The sequence below is a fragment of the Mustela nigripes genome, chromosome 6 (genome assembly GCF_022355385.1).
Source record: "Mustela nigripes isolate SB6536 chromosome 6, MUSNIG.SB6536, whole genome shotgun sequence".
NCBI classification, from domain to species: domain Eukaryota; kingdom Metazoa; phylum Chordata; class Mammalia; order Carnivora; family Mustelidae; genus Mustela; species Mustela nigripes.
The window spans coordinates 100,485,995-100,506,937 of NC_081562.1; the positions used below are offsets into that span (position 1 = coordinate 100,485,995).

The 20,943-nt window shown below is 47.5% G+C and overlaps 1 protein-coding gene across 3 annotated transcripts in view; it reads right to left on the reverse strand.

Moving 5' to 3' along the window:
* CD4 (CD4 molecule) overlaps positions 1–15,732 on the reverse strand; it is a 40,892-nt gene extending 25,160 nt beyond the window's left edge. The window contains exons 1-4 of one of the 3 annotated variants that reach the window (XM_059403679.1): positions 15,679–15,732; positions 14,952–15,056; positions 8,390–8,490; positions 8,125–8,286 (exon numbers count right to left, since the gene is read on the reverse strand). In XM_059403679.1, coding sequence (XP_059259662.1) covers positions 8,125–8,286; positions 8,390–8,438 — 211 coding nt within the window. In that variant the 5' untranslated portion in view covers positions 8,439–8,490; positions 14,952–15,056; positions 15,679–15,732. Of the gene's footprint in view, positions 1–8,124; positions 8,287–8,389; positions 8,491–14,951; positions 15,157–15,678 lie in introns of those variants that run through there. The other 2 variants (XM_059403680.1, XM_059403678.1) reach the window with 2 other exon arrangements.
* Between the last annotated feature and the right edge of the window lie 5,211 nt (positions 15,733–20,943).

The window sequence follows — 20,943 nt, forward strand, 5'->3', positions numbered from 1 at the left end:
GCTGCCTTCGGCTCAGGTCATGATCTCAGGGTCCTGGGATCGAGTCCCGCATCGGGCTCTCTGCTTGGCGGGGAGCCTGCTCCCTCTCTCTCTCTCTCTGCCTGCCTCTCCATCTACTTGTGATTTCTCTCTGTCAAATAAATAAATAAAATCTTAAAAAAAAAAAAAGAAAGCATATATTTCTAGAAACTGTAAAATGTATTTGTACCTCTGCCAAGCCAGAGGTACATCTGTACATCTGAGACTCTTAATCTCACAAAACAATCTGAGGGTTGCTGTGGCGGGAGGTGGAGAGAGTGTGGCTGGGTGATGGATGTTGTGGAGGGTATGTGCTATGGTGAGTGCTGTGAATTGTGTAAGACTGATGATTCACCAACATTTATCTCTGGGCAAATAATATATTATATGTTAATAAAAGTAATTAATTAAAAAAAATAAGGTTGACTTTATGAAGCCAAAAAAAGCCCCTTGAAAAAACTGAGCTGGTACCTTATTCATAAGGTTCCAGCAAAGCAGTCTTTAAAAAAAAAGTTTATATGGTCAATCACTATTCATGCAGCACTTATATAAATAATCAGACCAAGTTTAATGCAAACAAATTAGTTTTATTGTGATTATCTTTGATAAAAATGGGGCTAACTATAGAGACAAAAATTATGCTTGCACTTTTGTCCATATTAGATTCAAACCCTATTAATTTTCTTTGAGGTTTTCTTACATACCTGTATATTGGACTGGGTCCTGAATTCTTCTAGAGTCCTCAAATATCTGGCTGCAACTCTCCAAACTAACATTTCCAATTTTCTTTCCTCCTTTTGATTTGGAATCACTGAGAACAAAGACTGCCTTTGAATCTCCTTGGATGGTACTAAATCAGGTCCTCTTTGCTACCCAGATGGCAGCCAAACTTCAGGGACCTGAGCCTTGGGGACATGTCTTACAGCTGAGGAAGTTTCCACCTGCCACCTGGCCCTGTGCACCTTAAAATCTTTTAGCTGGAGACCTCAAAATCAAATTATCTAAGAAGAGGAGTAGCAGACTTTGAGATAAATTGCTCCCACCCAAGAAGCTAGATCAAGACTTCACACTTAGGGGCACCTGGGTGGCTCAGTAGGTTAAAGCCTCTGCCTTCGGCTCAGGTCATGATCCCAGGGTCCTGGGATCGAGTCCCGCATCGGGCTCTCTGCTCAGCAGGGAGCCTGCTTCCTCCTCTCTCTCTCTCTGCCTGCCTCTCTGCCTACTTGTGATCTCTCTCTGTCAAATAAATAAATAAAATCTCTAAAAAAAAAAAAACTTCACACTTAAGCTTAACATGACACTCTTTCTTCCTCTCTTTCCTTTACTCTGGCATTGGCTTGGAAAAATTGGCATTGGCTTGGAGATCATCTGGATCTCCCAGGTCATTGCTAAAGGGGGTAACCCTTCAGCCTGCTGGAATTGTCATAAAAAATTCTGATCTATCCATGACGCTAGAGAGCCCCTGGTCCATTTCCCTGTCTCTGGTGAAAAACCCCAAACCTGGAGAAGAGACAGTAGGCAAGGGTAATCAGAAGAAAACCACCCATGTGGTCTACAGACCCTTAAATTTCACTGGTCTCCATGATAGCCACCTTTCCAGTCCTGAACCACAGACTCAAACATGAATTACCAGTAGGTATCCCTGATTCAAAATTAGCTTGGTAGATCAGTGTTCCCCAGCTAGTATTAAATGCAAATAAGGATACAACCAGGAACTTCCTCACTCTTGAAAATATTACAGAATCCACTATTAAAATAATAGCTGACCAACAAAAATCCTTAGATTCTCTGCCCAAAGTGATTCTTGATAATAAGGCAGACTTTAATTTTCTCTTTGCTGAGCAAAGAAGTGTCTGTACTGGCCAGTACCACCTGCTGAGCCTGGATTCACAGTTCTAGGGAAGCTGAAACTCCGTTACATAACGTCACTGAGCAAGCTACTTGGCTTGAAAAGGTGACTCTTTTAATGGGGTCTTTCTTTTCCTTGTTTGATTTTTATTGGTTTGGGTCTTAGGGATCATGATTTCAAAGTACACTCCAAACACTGGGAATTCTCCTGCTTATAATAATCATAGTAGTCTCCCTGGTGCACTGTATCTTCTGAAAGACTTTACTTTGTTGCTGTTGGTTTTTTTTTTTTTTTAAATTTTATTTATTTATTTGAGAGAGAGAGAGAAGGCATGAGCAGGGGGAAGGGCAGAGGGAGAGGGAGAAGCAAAGTCCCTGCTGAGTGGGGAGTCCAACCCAAGCCAGAGCTCAATCCCAGGACCCCAGGATCATGACTTGAGCCAAAGGCAGATGTTTAAGGGACTGAGCCCCCCAGGTGCCTCTCTCTCAAAGGGTTTAGATGCCTTTGAAAATGGATGTCTCCTCTTCCTGACTCTGTCCAGTGGGAGAAAAGACCTCCATTTTTGGCAAGGAGGTTCTTGCTGTGGCCCCCAGAGGGACGATTCAGACACGCACACGTGTCCACTCTCTGCGTTTGGACATGAAGAAAAGGGCTGGATCTTTATTGATCCAAATAAAGTTTATTGATCCAAATATTTGCTGTTGCTAACCACCAAGCAAATGATCTCCCTAAGACTGGAACATCAGAAAAGGAACAAAAAGAACCACCAACTTCAAAATTGTAAGCCTGAAGTTATAAGCTATGAATGTCACAGAGATTAGGGGGGAGAAGTCATGACCTGTGAGTATCAGACAAAGAATCAACAGAAACTTCAAGAACTTCAGAGCAGGAGCTGGGAGAGCCGCTAATGTCACTCTCAGTTTAGCTGAGAGCTGTGATCAAAGAAGGGGACTGTGAAAAAAGACCCAACAGGACCAAAATGGCGTCAGTTATGCTAACCCCTACATCAACAAACCAAGACTTCATACCTAACCTAATGCAGTTTCAACTTTTCCCAGCAACATAATCTTTAATGAGTCAATCTGCAGTTACCTGGTTGGCTCTAGTGAGGAAATCTGCCTGACAGACCCCTTCTGTCCCCTCAAGCAGGTGACCTTGCCTGAAACAATGCACTCTTTGCTAATAACCTTCCTTTTCCCACCCCTTTTCTGCCTTTAAAAACCTTTCCTCTCTACAGCTCTACAGAGCTCTTTTCTGTTTGTTAGACAGGATGTTGCCCAATTTAGGAATCACTGGAAAAAGCCAAATAGATCTCCGAATTTACTCAGGTGAATTTTGTTTTCAACACACTGGGTATTGTTTGCATGGTTTTAAATGTTTACCATGTACCTGTGTTACTTTTTCAACTCATTTTAATGTTAAAATTAATAAAAAATAAAGCCTCAGCTGAAAGTCTGCCTATTTCAAGCAATTCAGCAGAATAGAATTCTAGGACAAGAAAATCACTTGCAGAGTTTGTGGGAGTGTTCTGAGCTCTGCCCAGGAGTGAAAATTACATAATGGGCATCAGGAGCCCATAGGCCAGGGGAGGACAGAAGTTAGTATGATCACAGAGTCTTCTTATTTATTTATTAGATTTTATTTATTTAAGATAGAGAAAGCACAAGCATGAGGGAGGGGCAGAGGGAGAAGGAGAAGAAGGCTCTCCACTGAGCAGGAAGCCCAGTTCGAGCCTCGATTCCAGGACCCCTTAGTCATGACCTGAGCCAAAGGCAGAAGCTTAACTGAGCCACCCAGGTGTCCCCCATAGGGTCCTCTTTAAGAAGCTGTTTGATGGAGAGGACATGGGCAAGCCAAGGGCCGTTAACCTGCTGATTTCTGCTTTGTGTGCCTATATCAGAAAGAGATCAGAGTTTGGGGTTTTTGTTAATTTTAGGGAATGGCTTTGGGTCAATAAAGATCCAGCCCCTGGGGTGCCTGGGTGGCTCAGTGGGTCAAACCTCTGCCTTCGGCTCAGGTCATGATCCCAGGGTCCTGGGATTGAGCCCCACATCGGGCTCTCTGCTCAGCAGGGAGCCTGCCCCCCCAACCTGCCTCTCTGCCTACTTGTGATCTCTATCAAAAAGATAAAGAAAATCTTAAAAAAAAAAAAAAGACATTAAAAATAAGATTTAAAAAAAGAAAAGCAGGGGCGCCTGGGTGGCTCAGTGGTTTGGGCTGCTGCCTTCGGCTCGGGTCATGATCTCAGGGTCCTGGGATCGAGCCCCGCATTGGGCTCTATGCTCTGCAGGAAGCCTGCTTCCCTCTCTCTCTCTCTCTCTCTCTCTGCCTGCCTCTCTGCCTACTTGTGATCTCTGTCTGTCAAATAAATAAATAAAATCTTTAAAAAAAAATAAAAATAAAAATAAATAAAAAAAGAAAAGCAGATTTGGTTTAAATAAATAAATAAATAAAGATCCAGCCCAATATTCCCTTTTCTTCATGTCTAAACATGAAAAGTGGACACGGTGGCGGGGTGGGGAGGTGTCTGAATCGTCCCTCTGGGGCCCAGCAAGAACTTCCTTGCCAAAAACGCAGGATTTTTCTCCCAGTGGACGGAGGCAAGAAGAGGAGATGTCCATTTTCTTTTCTTTCTTTCTTTTTTTTTTTTTTAAGATTTTATTTATTTATTTATTTGAGAGAGAGAGAGACAGAGTGAGAGAGCATGAGAGGGGAGGTCAGAGGGAGAAGCAGACTCTCCATGAAGCTGGGAGCCTGATATGGGACTTGATCCCAGGACTCCGGGATCATGACCTGAGCCAAAGGCAGTCACTCAACCAACTGAACCACCCAGGCACCCGAGAGATGTCCATTCTCAACAGAGGTGCTTTTCTATGCACAGTGGCCAATTCAGTTTTGATTGCACCTAGGATAACTTTCCCCAGGAGAGCCTAGGCCTGAGAGTTGAAAGACCAAAGCTCTAACCCCAGCTCTGCCTTTAACCTGGCACAAACTCTGGGCAGGGACTTCTCCCTGGGCCTCAGTTTCCTCACTAGTAAAGTCAGAGTCCTGGACAAAAGCCAGGTTTCCCAGCCTTCAACCATTCACACATCTTCTACATGATTTTGGCCAAATCTACCTATCTTATTAATGTAACATCTTTAAATGCCTTCACATTTTTTAGATTAAATACATTTGTTTTACAAGGACAGTTTAGGAGCACCTGGGTGGCTCAGCCGATTAAGCATCTGACTCTTGATTTTGGCTCAGGTCATGATCTCTGGGTCATGAGACTGAGGGCCACATCCGGCTTCTGCACTGAGTGTGGCCCCTGCTTAAGATTCTCTCTCTCTCTCTCTCCCTTTCCCTCTGCCCTCTCATCCCTGGCTCATGCTCTCTTTCTTAAAAATAAATAAATAAAAGGAAAGTTGTTACCGCTATAATAAACAGAATGTCTGTAGCATTTGACATAAATGGAAGACAACTATAAAAACACTAAAAAACCAAAAAAAGTTTTTATAATTATCACTTACAGCTAACACTTGAACCTATCAATTAATCTTAATAGCCCTAAAAGAGTGATAGACATTACATAGCTCCTGATGTGATGAAATTGGTAGTACCAAACTCCACCTGTGAGGTATTCTTGTCAAAAAATTACTGGGACACCTGGGTGGCTCAGTCAGTTCAGCACCTGCTCAGGTCCTGATCCCAGGGTCCTGGGATTGAGTCCCACATGGGGCTCCTTGCTTGGCGGGGAGCCTGCTTCTCCCTCTGCTTGCCACTCCTCCTGATTGTGTTCCCTCATGCCCTCTCTCTCTCTCTGACAAATAAGTACAATCTTTTTAAAAAAATTAAATGTGAACTTAATCAAGTCTCTAGATTTAAGCACCAATCTAAGGACAATACAAGGGACAGAGGAATGTTAAATCGCACCATGGGAACGCAGCCAGTTCCTATTCAAACGTGCACAACTTCATGAGACAATTGCTTCATTTCTTCGACCAATCAGTGATAAGAGGGAAAAAAATCTGGGGGAGTAAATACATAAACTCAAAGGGATTTAAGGGACATATCAACCAAATATCATGCATAAATTTTTTCTGAATCCTGATTCAAATAAACTAAATGTAAATATAATATGACAGGAAATTGGGAAAATTTGAATACTGCCTGGATATGCATCATCATTAGGGGATTCTTCTTCTTTTTTTAAAGGTTTTATTTATTTATTTATTTATTTATAAAGATTCTGTTCATTTATTTGACAGACAGAGATCACAAGCAGGCAGAGAGAGAGGGGGGAAGCAGGCTCCTTGCTGAGCAGAGAGCCCGATGTGGGGCTCGATCCCAGGACCCTGGGATCATGACCTGAGCCGAAGGCAGACGCTTTAACCCACTGAGCCACCCAGGTGCCCCTAAAGATTTTATTTATTCATTTGACAGAGAGAGAACACAAGCTGGGGGGACAGCAGGGAAAGGCAGAGGGAGAAGAAGGCTCCCTGCTGAGCGAGGAACCTGATATGGGACTAGATCTCAGGACCCCGGGACTATAACCTGAGCGGAAGGCAGATGCCCAACTAAGGGAGGCATCCAGGCACCCTGGATTATTCTTCTTTCTTTTTTTCTTTTTAAAGATTTTATTTATTTATTTGATAGAGATCACAAGTAGGCAGAGAGGCAGGCAGCGGCAGGGGTGGGGTGGATGGGAAGCAGGCTCCCTGCTGAGCAGAGAGCCCAATTCAGGTCTCAATCCCAGGACCCTGAGATCATGACCTGAGCCGAAGGCAGCGGCTTAACCCACTGAGCCACCCAGGCGCCCCTATTCTTCATTCTTAATGGGTGACAATGATACTGTGGATATGTTTTTAAGGAGTCATTACTTTGGGGGCACTGGGTGGCTCAGTGGGTTGGGCATCTGCCTTCAGCTCAGGTCACAATGCCAGGGTTCTGGGATCAAGCCCCACATCCGGCTCCCTGTTCGCTGGGGAGCCTGCCTCTCCCTCTCCCTTCTCCCCTGCTCGTGTTCACTCTCTGTCAAAATAAATAAAATCTTTTTTTAAAAGAGTCATTACATTTTAGGAGGGGAAGAAAAAAAGAGTCATTACATTTTGGAGATATGTACTAGAGTATTTACAGACTAGATGATACAGTGTTTTGTATTTGCTATAAAATAATGTGGTGGTGGATGTTTGGGGATGTAGATGAAAGGAAACCATTAACTGACCATGAATTGGTAATTGTTGAAGCTGAGTGGGATACATGGGGGTTCATTATCTAATTATTCTACTCTTCTATATGTTACATATAAATTTTTCGTAATTAAAAAGATATTAAAAATAAGCAATGAGGGGCATCTGGTAGGCTCAGCTGGTAAAGTGTATGATGCTTGGTCTTGGGGTTGCGAGTTCAAGCCTTACGTTGAATGTAGAGATTACTTAAAAATAAAATCTTAGGGCGCCTGGGTGGCTCAGTGGGTTAAGCTGCTGCCTTCGGCTCAGGTCATGATCTCAGGGTCCTGGGATCGAGTCCCGCATCAGGCTCTCTGCTCAGCAGGGAGCCTGCTTCCTCCTCTCTCTCTCTGCCTGCCTCTCTGCCTACTTGTGATCTCTCTCTGTCAAATAAATAAATAAAATCTTAAAAAAAAAAATAAATAAAATAAAATAAAATCTTAAAAAAAAACAGTAAAAAATTAAAATGAGCAATGAAGTACAAACAATGATAAATCTAACAAACTTATAAAATAAAAAACATATTTACAAAAACACATTTCATGCTGATGAGGTTTTCTCATATGGTGCTTCATGTTGAAGATTTGAGGCCATACACACAAGAAAGAAGAATTATTTAAAGACGAACATGAGGGCAAACCTGAATGTGACAGTAAAACTCCTTTACTGCAAAATATGTTCCTAAGAAGTATAAAGATCTTAATTCCTCTTTAAAAAGCTAGAAAAAAAAAAATCATTCTGTTGCTTTTTAATGGAAGCAAAAACATATCATCCTAGGTCTGTAGCAATAACATCCATGAACTTACAGGTTTTATATGATCGTTATTTCTCTAATATCTACTAAAATAAGGCCATGGACATTGAGATTCTGAAATTGTAACAGACACAGAGAGCCACTCTGGGGCCACCGCAGGTGGCACAGGAAAACCCTGGACTGGGAGGGCGCACCTGAGCAGTCAACCAGACCCCTCTGGGGATCTCAGAGTTTACCAGGCATGTTCAGTCCATGGTGTCTTCCTCCCTGGACAGGGAGCTGGGCCACCCTACCTGTGATCCAGAAGTTGATCTGACGCCCCAGGATCTTGACCGTGGACTGCATCCAGTTGAAGACTATGTTCTGCCCCACGGAACCATTGCACGGCAGCTCGGCTGTGTCTCCCACCTTCCCCAACACCACTTCTCTCCCCTGAGTGACCACGGGGAGCATCGCTAGGTGGGGAAAAAAGGAGCTCAGGCCTCAAGGCCAACCCCTCACCTCTGCATCTTCCAATCAGCCCCTCCTCCCACCGGGACCCCAAGTCTGAGCACTCACCCAACTCCAGCACCAGGAGCAGATGCCTAAGAGCAGCTCCTAGATTCATCGCGGCCTTGCTGAAGCAGGGACCTGGGCCTTCCCCGCACAAAGGGCAGGGCCTGAGGAGACACCAATCATCAGTCAGTAGGCACTTACTGGGCCTGGAGCACAAAGGGATATGAGGGGGTGACAGGCAATCGCACCCACACAGCCCAGCCAGGGACCTAACCACCCGTAGGTACCACACAAGGCTGTGGCCAGAGCAGGTTCTCAAAGTGGCCTCAGAAAAGGATTCACAGGGGCGCCTGCGTGGCTCAGTGGGTTAAAGCCTCTGCTTTCAGCTCAGGTCATGATCCCAGGGTCCTGGGATCGAGCCCAGCATCGGGCTCTCTGCTTGGCAGGGAGCTTGCTTCCTCTCTCTCTCTGCCTGCCTCTCTGCCTACTTGTGATATCTGTCTGTGAAATAAGTAAATAAAATCTTAAAAAAAGAAAAGAAAAGGATTCACAGAGAAGGTGGCAAACTGGTAGTGACAGAGATAGGGGGCCAGGCCACGCCGTGAAGGTCCTCAAATGCCATGTTGCCATGAGGGGCCATGACCCTAGGCACTGGGGAACCAGTAAAGGACTTTATGTCAAGAAGGACATGATTTGGTGTGCAGAGTAGCTTTTTCAGTGACAGGGGGGCGGGGGGGACAAGCTGGAGGAGGGCCAAGCACAGGAGGCCAGGTGCTGACCATCCTGGTGAGAGAAGACAGGCCCGAACTGAGACAAGTCAGAACTATGGAAATGTGGAAAAAGACTGTCCTGAGGGGCACGACTGAGGACAAATTCCCAGGACTGGGGGCCAGATACACTGTGAGCGGTGAGGGAGAGAAGGAACGGAGGGTAACTCCCGGCTCACGCTCAGACCAGCCCTGTAAGGCCTCTGAGGGAAAACAGAAAAATACTGTTTCAGAGTTGGTTTTTGTGAGTTCCGGAGATGGTTGGGGAGTGTAGAAAGGCTCTGAATGAACCCAGCACAATGAGCAGTGTGAGGTTAGAGCTGCGATTCTCTCTCTCTCTCCTTTTTAAAAAGATTTTATTTATTCACTTGAGAGAGATAGAGAGAGAACACCAACAGGGAGGAGAGGTGGAGGGAGAGGGAGAAGCAGACTCCCCAGTGAGCAGGGAGCCTGAGATCACGACCCAAGCTGAAGGCAGATACCCAACTGACTGGGCCACCCAGGCACCCAGAGCATCTGCTCTCAAAGTGTGGTCCTGGATCAGCAGCAGCTGTCAAACTTGTTAGAAATGCAAATTCTCAGGCCTCACCCCAGTCCTGCTGAATCAGAGACTGGGGGTGGGGTGGGATGGGGGTTGTCTAGCCTGCTGTGTTTTCACAACGCCCCCGCCCCCCCACCCAGGTGACTGGTGTAGGCTCAAGTGTGCAAACCATAAGTTAGAGGGAAAGGGGGGAAACCCACTGTGCCACAGCTAGGTTAGGCAGCCTGTCAGGGGGCAGGGCCCAGCTCCCAGCTGGGAGTCTGGAGAGCACTCAGGGAGGATGGGGGTGGGATGTGAGAAAGCATCCGAGGCCTGGTTGAGAATCTTGCCAGGGAGGCTAGAAGCTCAGGGCTTTGCTCTGCAGACGACTGGGAGGAACTGCTGAATTTTGAGCAGAGACGGGACAGGGTCTGTGTAGAGCTTTGGGAAGGGGACTAGATGACATGGAGGGAGTGGGGACTGGAGGAAGGCCACCAGATCATGTCTGGAAGGCAGGTGGGAACAGGGCTGGTATCTTTACCCTCCAGGCCCAGATTGCAAGTAGGCCTCAGAGGGGTGGCTGCCTTGGGGGCAGTGTCAGGGTGAACTTGGTCCAAAGCTCGGCAAGAGGAGACTGTCCAGACCTGTTTCTCTGTCCCTGCCCCGTCTTTGCTGACTGAGCTCTGCAGCTCCCTGCCCACTCCCACAGGCCCCTGCTGATGCCCTCGAGGCCATGTCCACCTTCTATCTCACGGTGAAGTGTTTGGGAAGCTTGATCTCCTCCAAGATAAAGATGAGGGTCCAGCCAGCACCCGCTGGAGCGTCGAGAAGGGATTTGGGGTGTGCTTGGTTAACTTAGATCAAATTGAATTGAATGGAGGAGGGAAAATCACTGACTTTTTTCTGTACTCGACATATTAATTGTGTTACTAAAGTGGATCATTTAAGTATGTGTCTATGCCCTGTCCTGGATGAAGCCAACTCACCCCAATCCATGTTGCCTACTCCTGTGCCCCTGCCCACAATTGCCCTCCCCCCAACCCCTCCCCACACCTGGGCTGTTCTTCAGCCTCCCTGCCCTGCTCTCTACAAGGAGGTTGATCTCTGCAGACTGGCATACAGGCTCCCTTGCTCCCCTGCTACTAGCTGGGGTTGGCCAGTGGGACGCACCCACGAGAGACAGGAGGGTCAGAGAAAGATGTTGGGGTCTTTTCCCTAACTATCTTCCTACTCAGGTCTAATTTCTGGCAATTGCTATACTCCCTCCCTCCCCCTTCTTTTCCCCACACCCTGACTGTAGCTCCTGTCAGGTGGCCCCCCAATCCACAGCTCAAACCCTCCCTAGGTTCCAGAAACATTATTTCACCCTTGCCCCTTCCAGATCCTGCCTGCTGCAGTTAACATCTGGTGCGCCTCCATGTGCTGACTGATTCCCTCTTGCCACCTCTGGGAAGAACCCCTTTCTGGAGTCTCTTGAGCCATCAGAGGCAGATTCTGTTTCCCGTTGGGCACTGACCCATGACAGGGATGTTCTCAGATGAGTGCTGGGGACATGGACCTCCCAATGAGGATATATATATATATCTCCATATATAGAGAGATATATCAGATATGATATAAAAATGCCATCTCTAGGGGGCGCCTTGGTGGCTCAGTTGGTTCAACGACTGCCTTCAGCTCAGGTCATGATCCTGGAGTTCCCGGATGGAGTCCCTCATCAGGCTCCCTGCTCAGCAGGGAGTTTGCTTCTCTCTCAGACCCTCCCCCATTTCATACTCTCTCTCTCAAATAAATAAATAAAATCTTTAAAAAAAAATGCCATCTCTAATCACTCCATCTGCCTGAAAGAGTAATGTCTCAGGGCCTAACATAAAATAGGGACTTGACAGAAATTTTTTTTTTAAGTTTATTTTTTTTTTTTTTTAGTAATCTCTACACCCAACGTGAGACTCAAACTCACGACCCTAAGATTAAGAGTTGCATGATCTTCTACCTGAGCCAGCTAGATGTCTCTGACAGAATTTTTTTTAACCAGGGAGATAGGAAGTGAAGAGATTGAGAAGATTTCCAGAAACAGAGGGTGGAGGCTGCTCAGGAGGGCAGCTGTTTACAAGCTAGCATGGGGCATGCATGGGGTTGCTGAGGGGAGAGAGTGCGCTAAGGTCGCTCTTATGTCTGAGAGTGGTTCCCACTGTCCCCCCTATCCCGGACTTGTCCCCAGCTATGTCCTTGGTGAGCGGAGAGTAAAGGAGTCTCCATTTGGAATATCCCTTCCCTAGGCTCCAAATTCAGTATAGATGCCTGGGGAAGGCTAGGGACACTATTGACCCTCCCCCAGGTGGTGGTCATTTCTTCTTCCTCACACCATGATCCTGGGGTCTGTGCCGAGAGCTCCTTCCCCACCTCCAGTTCCTTGTACTGCCCCAAATCACCCGGGGCTCAGCTCGGTGGAGGAAGCTAAGGGTTTCCAGCTGCTGCTTGCTTTGGTGACTTGGGCTTCCGCTGCCGCCCCAAAGGGCAGGCTTTTGATTCCCACATCCTCATCCTCCCCAGAGGCTCTCTGCCCCAGTACAGTAGCACCCTGTAAGCCATAGCGCCTTAGAGAGGTTGGGAGGGCTTGCTGGTCCCCCAGGCTCTGGCCCCCCCATCTCTCTCTCTCTCTTTCCCTTTGTCTCTTCTTGTTCCTCTGCTCACATCTGTGCATTTCTGTATGTGTGCCTCCCCACACTGATGGCTCCCTTACTGAACTCCCCACGTCTGTACCTCTCTTCCTCATGGCCTTGGATGCCAGGAACCAATTCCGGCTCTGTTGGTCTGGCCCGGAGCACCCCTTGCCTCTCTCCTCCTTTTTCATCTCCACCTCCAGCTGCCACTAAGCTCTAGCCCCTTCTTGCCAGTAAACAGGCATCCAGGCCTCTGGCAGGAACACAGGCTTTCAACAAGCTTTGATGTGAGGGGAGCCTGCAGAGCACAGCCTGGAGCCGAAGGTGGGTGAGAGGGAGATGTCTACAGGGTGGACCAAGGGAAAAGGACAAGGAGTGCACAGAGGCCCCAAGGGAGAATGAGGGAAGCTGGGAGGGAGAGACCCAGAGCAGCTCGTCAACGGCACCGCTACACTTCTCATAATCCCTGATCCCACGCCAAGCCCAGGGTAGTACAAACCAGGCAGTGTCAGAGGGAAAGGGATGAAGACATTCTGAAAGGCAGCACACATGCCCAGAGCAGGAGACCAAAAGAGAGATCAAAAGGGACCAAGAGAACGGTGAGACCAAAATGGCAACACACATTCGCAAACTCTCTGAGCTCTTGAGGTTCCTGTTCCCCTTGCCCTGGCCCCCCACATGGGATGAGGAGCAAGACTGGGGAGAGGAAGAGGGCACAGCCCCACCACAGCAACAGTGTGTGGTCCCACAGACACTTTCATCTTCTCCCCGGAGCCCCCAGGCAGCCCCTCGAGCCCCCACCGCATTCACGCTCTCTACTGTCTTCGTTTACAGTTCCTAGAGACTGTGACCCTCTAAGGGACCCTTGTGGTTCAGTGGCTGCAACCTCCGCCATCCTCTCCTTTGCCTCAGACGCCCACGTGGGGGGTGCTGTGCCCTCCTTCCTTCCTTCCCCTCTATCCCCCAAAAGGTGTGGAACAGAGCTCAACCTTAGAGCCCTGCAAACCCAGGCCCCCGTCTGCCCCTTTCCCATCACCCACCTTCATCAAAGTTATTTCATTCAACATTTGTTGAGTGTCCAAAATGTGCAAGACCCTTGGTCTACCGAACTCCCTTGTTGCCACCACCTCACCATTATGGCCCCGGGTCAGGGCCTAAGCCGCTACAGCCCTTCTGCCTAGAACCAGTTGGTCGGGGGGAGTTTTATTTCAAGGTAGACCCCTTCTACACAAGTGCCCCCCAAGTGAAAGGGGGAAATCATGTTGGGAGTTCTCTCTGATCCTGTCCTCGGGGAACTCCTTCATCCGAGGTTATGAAGGCGGCCATTTTGTACGAGCCCACAGAATCTAACACAGCACGAGAAATTATTTATCAAAATATGAAACGGGGTTATCTCCCCCATCAGGTTCTACTGTCAGCCTCACCCCTAAAAATTTGCCCCACAAGAAAGGGACTTTCAGGAAGAGCTATCCCACCCAGAGCAAAATGTTTGAATTAGTGATAGTGGGGCCTTTCTATTTTGAGGAATCTGACCATACCAAGAAGGTCCCTCTCCCAGAGAAGGTCCTTCTCCCAGAATATGTCTAGAAGGGAAGGCTGAGAACACCTGGGGGACAGCGCTGCAAGGCCATGGAGGTCTTAGAAGAGGGAAAAGGACAAAGAGGGTGGAGGTGGGTGGTGGGATTATACAAGACATTCCATCTTGAGGGGTATCACCTCCTGCATCCCCCCACACCACACCAAGCTCAGGAAGGACCTGCAGATCCTTTTCTAAACTGCCTTGCCTCCTTTTCTAGAGCAGCTGAGACATCTAAAACTTTCTTAGAAGCCGTTTTTCTAATGACGGGTTTACCTAAGAATGTGTATCTATCATGTTTACAGCATTGCATATCTAAGAGCTCAGTTTTAACCTTTTCAGATAATTTCGTTAATCATGAGCTTTAAGCTCATTAAAACGAAAGCACCCTTAGACATATTGTTCAAAAATCCTAAAAATGCCCCAAGTTAGACAAAAATGTACAAACAAATATAAGCAGAAAAGATAGGTAAAGGAACCTACCTCAGTTATAGGGCTTATGACATGCTGCAAACAAATATGGTTTCTGGTGTGAATTTCTGGCAATGGCGTCATTGGGAAAATTGATCTGGGGAGACTCGTTTCTAGACTAGATTTCACCTGTTCTTCTATTTTCTTGCTTTTTCCTTTGTTTCCCCTTTTCGTTTAATTTTTTTGTGGGCATCCTTCCTCCTTAATCCACATTTATTCTTTCTATTCGTTTCCCACCCCTCCTTCTCTCTTTTCTCGCTCTTTCCCCTCTTCCTAGCCTCTTCTCCTCCATGGCCCCTTACCTAGTTGCCTCCCACTGCCTTTCTCAGCCTGGGTGGCCTCAGGTATCCGTGCCTTCTCTGACCTTACGATCTAGCTCAGCGCCACTCTGAGGAGCACCTTCTGCTCCAGGCACTGAGCCATGCGCAGGGGGATGTGGAGAGAAGTTCGCCATAGTCCCCAGACTCTTGAAACTCACAGTTCACTTAGTGTGAAACACAGAAGAAGATGACCAGAGTGGTAGGCAGAGAACTGAGAATCCAGAACATTCCAAAACGCATCTGCTGTCATGTTCTCCTCCCCTTCCCAGACCCTTGGAAAGAAATGAAGCTGACCGAATCCATCTTACCTTGGGACTTGTGTCTTCCCTTCCTTCTGCTTCTCACACAGGTGTGTCTATGTGAAGGCTGGGAGTGTGCGGCCAGGAGCCCCCTGAGGAGAGTGCTTGTTACTTCTGCAGAGACATATGTAAACGAAGAGACAGGAAGCCTGGTGGTGAGGCTCCTCCACACCCCAGGCCTGGGCCAACCCCCAACGTCACCATCTGGGACTGGGGTCCCCACCCCCCTGCCTCTCAGGGAAGATGTCAAAGTGAAAATGCCAAAGTCAAGGGAAAAAGTTGAGCAGAACCAGACTGGAGTTCAGAGTGTCACTGAACTTGTTGCATAACAAGAAAAAAGATGGGTTTGATGACACTGCAGTTTGGTTTGGGCTTCAAAGGAAGAAGTGAGAGGGAGGTGGGGGACACATGAGGGCATTTGGTAAGCCCCAAGCAGCCCCTGACTCCAGAGTCTTGAGGGCATTTGTTCAGCGGGGAGGGACAGGAGGCATTACTGGTGGCCCAGCGTGGCAGAGAGGGCCTAGACTGAGACCTGCAGATTGACGCCCAGAGTGACAACGGACCAGACCCTTTTCCTCCAGCCCTTCATCTCTGGCCAGCCCTCCAGTGTTTCTCTAGCCCAGGTCTCTCTCAGGCTCCAGATGTATAGATCTATCTGCCCATCGGGCATCTTCACTTGGACGCTCCCCGCACAGCAAACCCAACGTGTCCCACGCGCCGCTTCTCATCGGCTTACCACCTCCTTCTAGACCTCCTTCTCCTGCAAGTCCCTGCCCAGCTAGGGCTTTGCCACCTCCCAGCTGCTCAGGCTAGATCAACTGCGTGTACTCTCCGACTCCTTCACCCAACCCCTCCCACGTGTTTATTTGCCGTTTCCTGTGGATGTTACCTTCGAACTCTCTCAGAAGTCTTTCCAAGTCTCTCTGCTCCACTACCACCGTTCCATCCATTCCGACCCCAGGCGCCTTCCCCATCCTGTGCCAGGACGACAGGCCCTGCCTCCTCACTGGTCTCCTGGCCTCCCCATTCTGTCATCCTCTAGGCCATCCTCCACCAGCAGCCTGAGCGCTGGTACCCTCAGTGCTCTTTAAAGGTGCCCATGTGACCGCGCCCTTTCCCTCCCAGGAAAAGAGCAGCTAGTTGAGCTCCCAACTCCAACAATTCACACAGACATTTCTACCAGAGACACGCTTGTGAATCATTTGCGGCAGAAAGGCATCGTGCTGCTTCTCGTTTTATAACACCGTGTACTCAACGTTTGAGATGTAATAACATTAATATTCACTGCTTCATCAAAGGCATTCTTAAGTGCAAGTGGCATTAATATTTGTATTCTTTTTTTACTGCAAGGGCCTGGCGGTAAAGAACATAATGACAAGCCTGGTTTGGCTCCGCTGCCTTGATTTGTGCTAAGGCAGCAGTCTAACCCAGATTGTTTTTGCAACATCATTGCAATGTCAACATAGTGACAAAAGCCAACAACGTCTTACTGTTTTTATGAAGGTAGACTGACCTCAAACTCTCCCTGAAAGGGTCTCGGGGACCCCTCCCTCCATGGGCCATACTTTGAGAACCACTAACCGAGGAAACTGTTGTTCATTCTTCAGATCTTCACTATTTCTCAGCAAAGACTTTCAGTTGTCCCCAAAATGTTGTCTCTTTCCTCTTTAGTAATAGAACGCTCCCTTCTTTAGCTGAGCTCATGGCTGCCCAGATTTAATGTCTAGTGGATCCCAGCCTCCCTTGCAACTGGATGTGGCTAAATGACTCAATTTTGGTTAATGGATATAAGTGCAAGTGTTCGTTGCAAGCTCTAGGGCGATCCTTTACAGAGAGGGTGTGTGTCCTTCTCAGGCTTCCTCCCATTCCTGGGCACCTGCTTACAGCCTACCTGCTTTTCTCACTTACATTACCTCACAGGTCCTAATGGGCATTTAAGTTTCTAACCTCTGATCTAAGCCAGTTCTGCCCATTCATTCATATATTCAACAAGCTGTGTTATTTTTGTTTTTGTTTTAAGATTTTATTTTTAAGTAATCTCTGCACCCAAAGTGGGGCTCAAACCCACAACCCTGAGATCAAGAGTCACAGGCTCTACCGACGGAGCCAGCCAGGCCTCCACATTCAAGTGTCTTCTAGGCCCAAGGCCCTCTGTGGGTGCTGGGGATGTAATAAGTAAGCTAGATGTGGTCACTGCTCCAGCCTCCTTAGACACTAAACAATTAATAATGGCATCACAATTGGACACATGCTACAAAAGAGAATCCCAGAGTGCTGGGATCTTATTATAGGGAGCCTTATTTCAACTGGGAGATCAAGAAAGGCTTCCCTGCCAAATGTGTATCGGGGAGCATTGGGCTCTGCAGCAAGTGAAAGAAAAGTCAACATAATAGAAGCTTAACTGAGACTGAAGGTGATTTCTTTTTTTTTTTTTTTTTTTAAGATTTTATTGATTTGGGGTGCCTGGTGGCTCAGTGGGTTAGGGCCTCTGCCTTCGGCTCAGGTCATGATCCCAGGGTCCTGGGATCGAGCCCCACATGAGGCTCTCTGCTCTGCTGGGAGCCTGCTTCCTGCTCTCTCTCTCTCTCTCTGCCTGCCTCTCTGCCTACTTGTGATCTCTCTCTGTCAAATAAATAAATAAAACCTTAAAAAAAAAAAGATTTTATTTATTTATTTGAGAGAGAGACAGTGAGAGAGAGCATGAAAGAAAAAAAGGTCAGAGGATGAAGCAGACTCCCCATGGAGCTGGGAGCTGGACTCACAGATCATGACCTGAGCTGAAGGCAGTTCCTTAACCAACTGAGCCACCCAGGTGCCCTGAAGATGATTTCTTACCTGAAAGAAGTCTGGAGGCAGGTGCTTCAGAGGTAAGGGAGACACGGGAGCACGCCACACACCCCCACCCCGCACCCTGCAGCAGGATTTCCAGAATTTCTGGACCTTGTTGCTTCCGATATCCTCTGTACATGACCCTTCGTCTCAAGCTCCCTGGTTGAAACCAGGTTCCGTTCATAAGGTAAGATGGACCAGTACCCCATGCTTCCTCTCCCTTGCAAATACTCGCCCAGGTGTAATCATTATGAAATTACTGTTTAGTGTCTCTCTGGCAGGCTCAAGCGGTGACCATGTCTGTCTGTCTGTCTGTCTTAGCACCCAGCAGAGTGCTTGGACCTGGTAGACCCTTATTACTATTGAATCCTTTATTAAACATATTGACGGGCGCCTGGATGGCTCTGTTGGTGAAACGTCTAACTCCTGATTTCAGCTCAGGTCATGATCTGAGTGTCCTGGGATTGAGCCCCACATTGGGCTCTGTGCTGAGCATGGAAACTGCTTAAGATTCTCTCCCTCCATCCCCACACTAACCCCTACTCAGACATGAGGGTGCACTCTCTCTTTTAAAAAGAAATGAAGGGGTGCCTGGGTGGCTCAGAGGGTTAAAGCCTCTACCTTCGGCTCAGGTCATGATCTCAGGGTCCTAGGATTGAGCACCACATCAGGCTCTCTGCTCAGCAGAGAGCTGGATTCCTCCTCTCTCTCTGTCTACCTCTGCCTACTTGTGATTTCTATCAAATAAATAAATAAAATCTTAAAAAAAAAAAAAGAAATTGAATTGTGTTGATATTTATTGGTATTCAATATGTTGTGCTAAAATATGCCTACTGCGAAATTTACCATTTTAAAACCATTTAAAACCGCCTGGGTGGCTCAGTGGGTTAAGCCTCTGCCTTCGGATCAGGTCATGATCTCAGGGTTCTGGGATCGAGCCCAGTTGGGCTCTCTGCTCAGCAGGGAGCCTGCTTCTCTTCCTCTTTCTCTGCCTGCCTCTCTGCCTACTTGTGATCTCTCTCTCTCTATCAAATAAATAAATAAAATATTTTTAAAAAATAAATAAAAAATAAAACCATTTGGAAGCCTACGGTTTTGTGGCATTAAATACATTCATGTTATTAGGCGGCCATCACCACCATCCATCTCCAGAACTTCTTCATCCTCCCCAAATGAAGCTCTGTACCCTTTAAACACTTACTGCCCATCCTCCTCCTCCAGCCCCAGCTGTTGAATATGTTATTCTTATTTTATTTTATTTTATTTTATTTTGTAAAAAGAATTTATTGGACGCCTGGGTGGGTCAGTCAATTAAGCTACTGCCTTCAGCTCAGGTCATGATCCCAGGATCCTGGGATCGAGTTCTGAACTGGGTTCCCTGCTCAGTGGGGAGCCTGCCTCTCCCTCTCCCTCTGCCTGCTGCTCCCTCTGCTGTGTGCTCTCTCTCTGTCAAATAAATAAAAATCTTTAAAAAAAATAAAATTAAAAAAGAGTTTATTTATTTGAGAGATTTATTTACTGAGAGAGAGCTCAAAAGCAGAGGGAGTGGCAGAGGCAGGCTCCTCAATGATTAGGGAGCCCGACACAGGGCTCAATCCCAGGACCCTGAGATCATGACCTGAGCCAAAGGCAGACGCTTAACGGACTGAGCCACCCAAGTGCTCCTATTTCTTTGATTTGATTTAAATTCCTGTTGAATACTTTTTGAATGAATGAATAAATGAATGGAAAGCCAAGTATAAGGATCACAAAATCAAATGACTACTACAGGAGCCTGCTAGGTAACATGAGTGAGAAATTAGGCTGGCGTAAACAGTAGGGGGGGGGGGGAGAAGGTGCGTCAGCTGGAGGGAATGCACCTTTTAATGAGGGCAGCTCCTGAGCACACAGCTCCAGCTGAGATGATAGGAGAGCTACGCCAGAATGTGAACCCAGACTTGCCTGCCTGTTCTACCAAACTTTCAAGGAAAGGTGGAATACCAAACATTTATATGATATCCCCTAATTTTAATGTTGGCAGCTAATTGTTCTTGCCCTGATTGAGTCAAACAAAGCATTCCAAAGGGCTGAATCTAGCTCAGGGCCACCAATTTGCAACCGATAGACCAGACGGATTGTGTGATACTGTCCAGCCCTTGGGTCTGTAAACTTGAGCGCCCATGACGTTGGATTCTCAGGAGTTAACAGGCCCCAAGGACCTGGCTGGCCCTCCCTCTGGGATTTCCAAACAGGAGGAGAGAGGAAGTTTCTGCTGAGCAGTTAGGACTGCTGTGTACTTTATATGGTTGTGCATTTTGTTTAATTCTTATGACAATAATGGGACATATGTGCTCTTCTCCAGATCACACAGATAAAGAAAGTGATGCTCGAACAGTTTAAGAGCTAGCAACCATATTGGTAGAACTGGGATTCCAACTCGGCTGCTGGAGACCCAGCCCTTGATGATTTCCCCCCACCCCGGCCCCCACCACCTCCCCTCTGCATTAAGAAAGGCCAATTAATTAATTAATTTTAAAAAAAGGAAGGCCAGGCTGACGGCTAAGAGAAGTCTTCTCCCACGGTGACAGAGGAGTATGAGGCTGACAAGCCCGTCTGGGGCCTTCTGAGGCTTCGCACTGCTGTGATCCCTCCCATTGACTGGGGGATTTTCCACATTCCAAGTACTTTCACATACATTAGCACATGTCAAGCATTTTTGGTAGGTATTACTGTCCCCCTTTTATGGAAGAAGAAACTGAAGTGAAGCTGTTTGCTCCATCACAAACCTGTAAGCATGGAGAATGGGGATTTCCAGAAGGCTCCTGCTTCCTGGTAGAGAGCTAATTTTGCTGTGTGCGTTTTGTCTCCAGGCTGGAGGAGGGGAAGAAGCCCAAGATGGGAGAAAGGAGAAAGATGGGGAGAAGAGCGAAGCCCACTTGGTGACCTGCTGATGGGGTGTCAGGGGCCAGGCTGTTGGAGAAGGGGTACGGCAACCTGTGGAGTAGGGAGTTGGAAGCCCCAGGTGCAGGCTTGTGGTGGCCTCTTTACCAGAATCTTCTGCAGCTGCAATGACACCCTCTGTGAAAGGGGTTGGGGGTAGGGCTTGGAGATGGGGGAGGTGGGGGAGGGGTGATCAAGGCTATTGTTTGGGAAGCAGAGTCTTAGAGGGCTGACCCACCTCCACCCCAGCCAT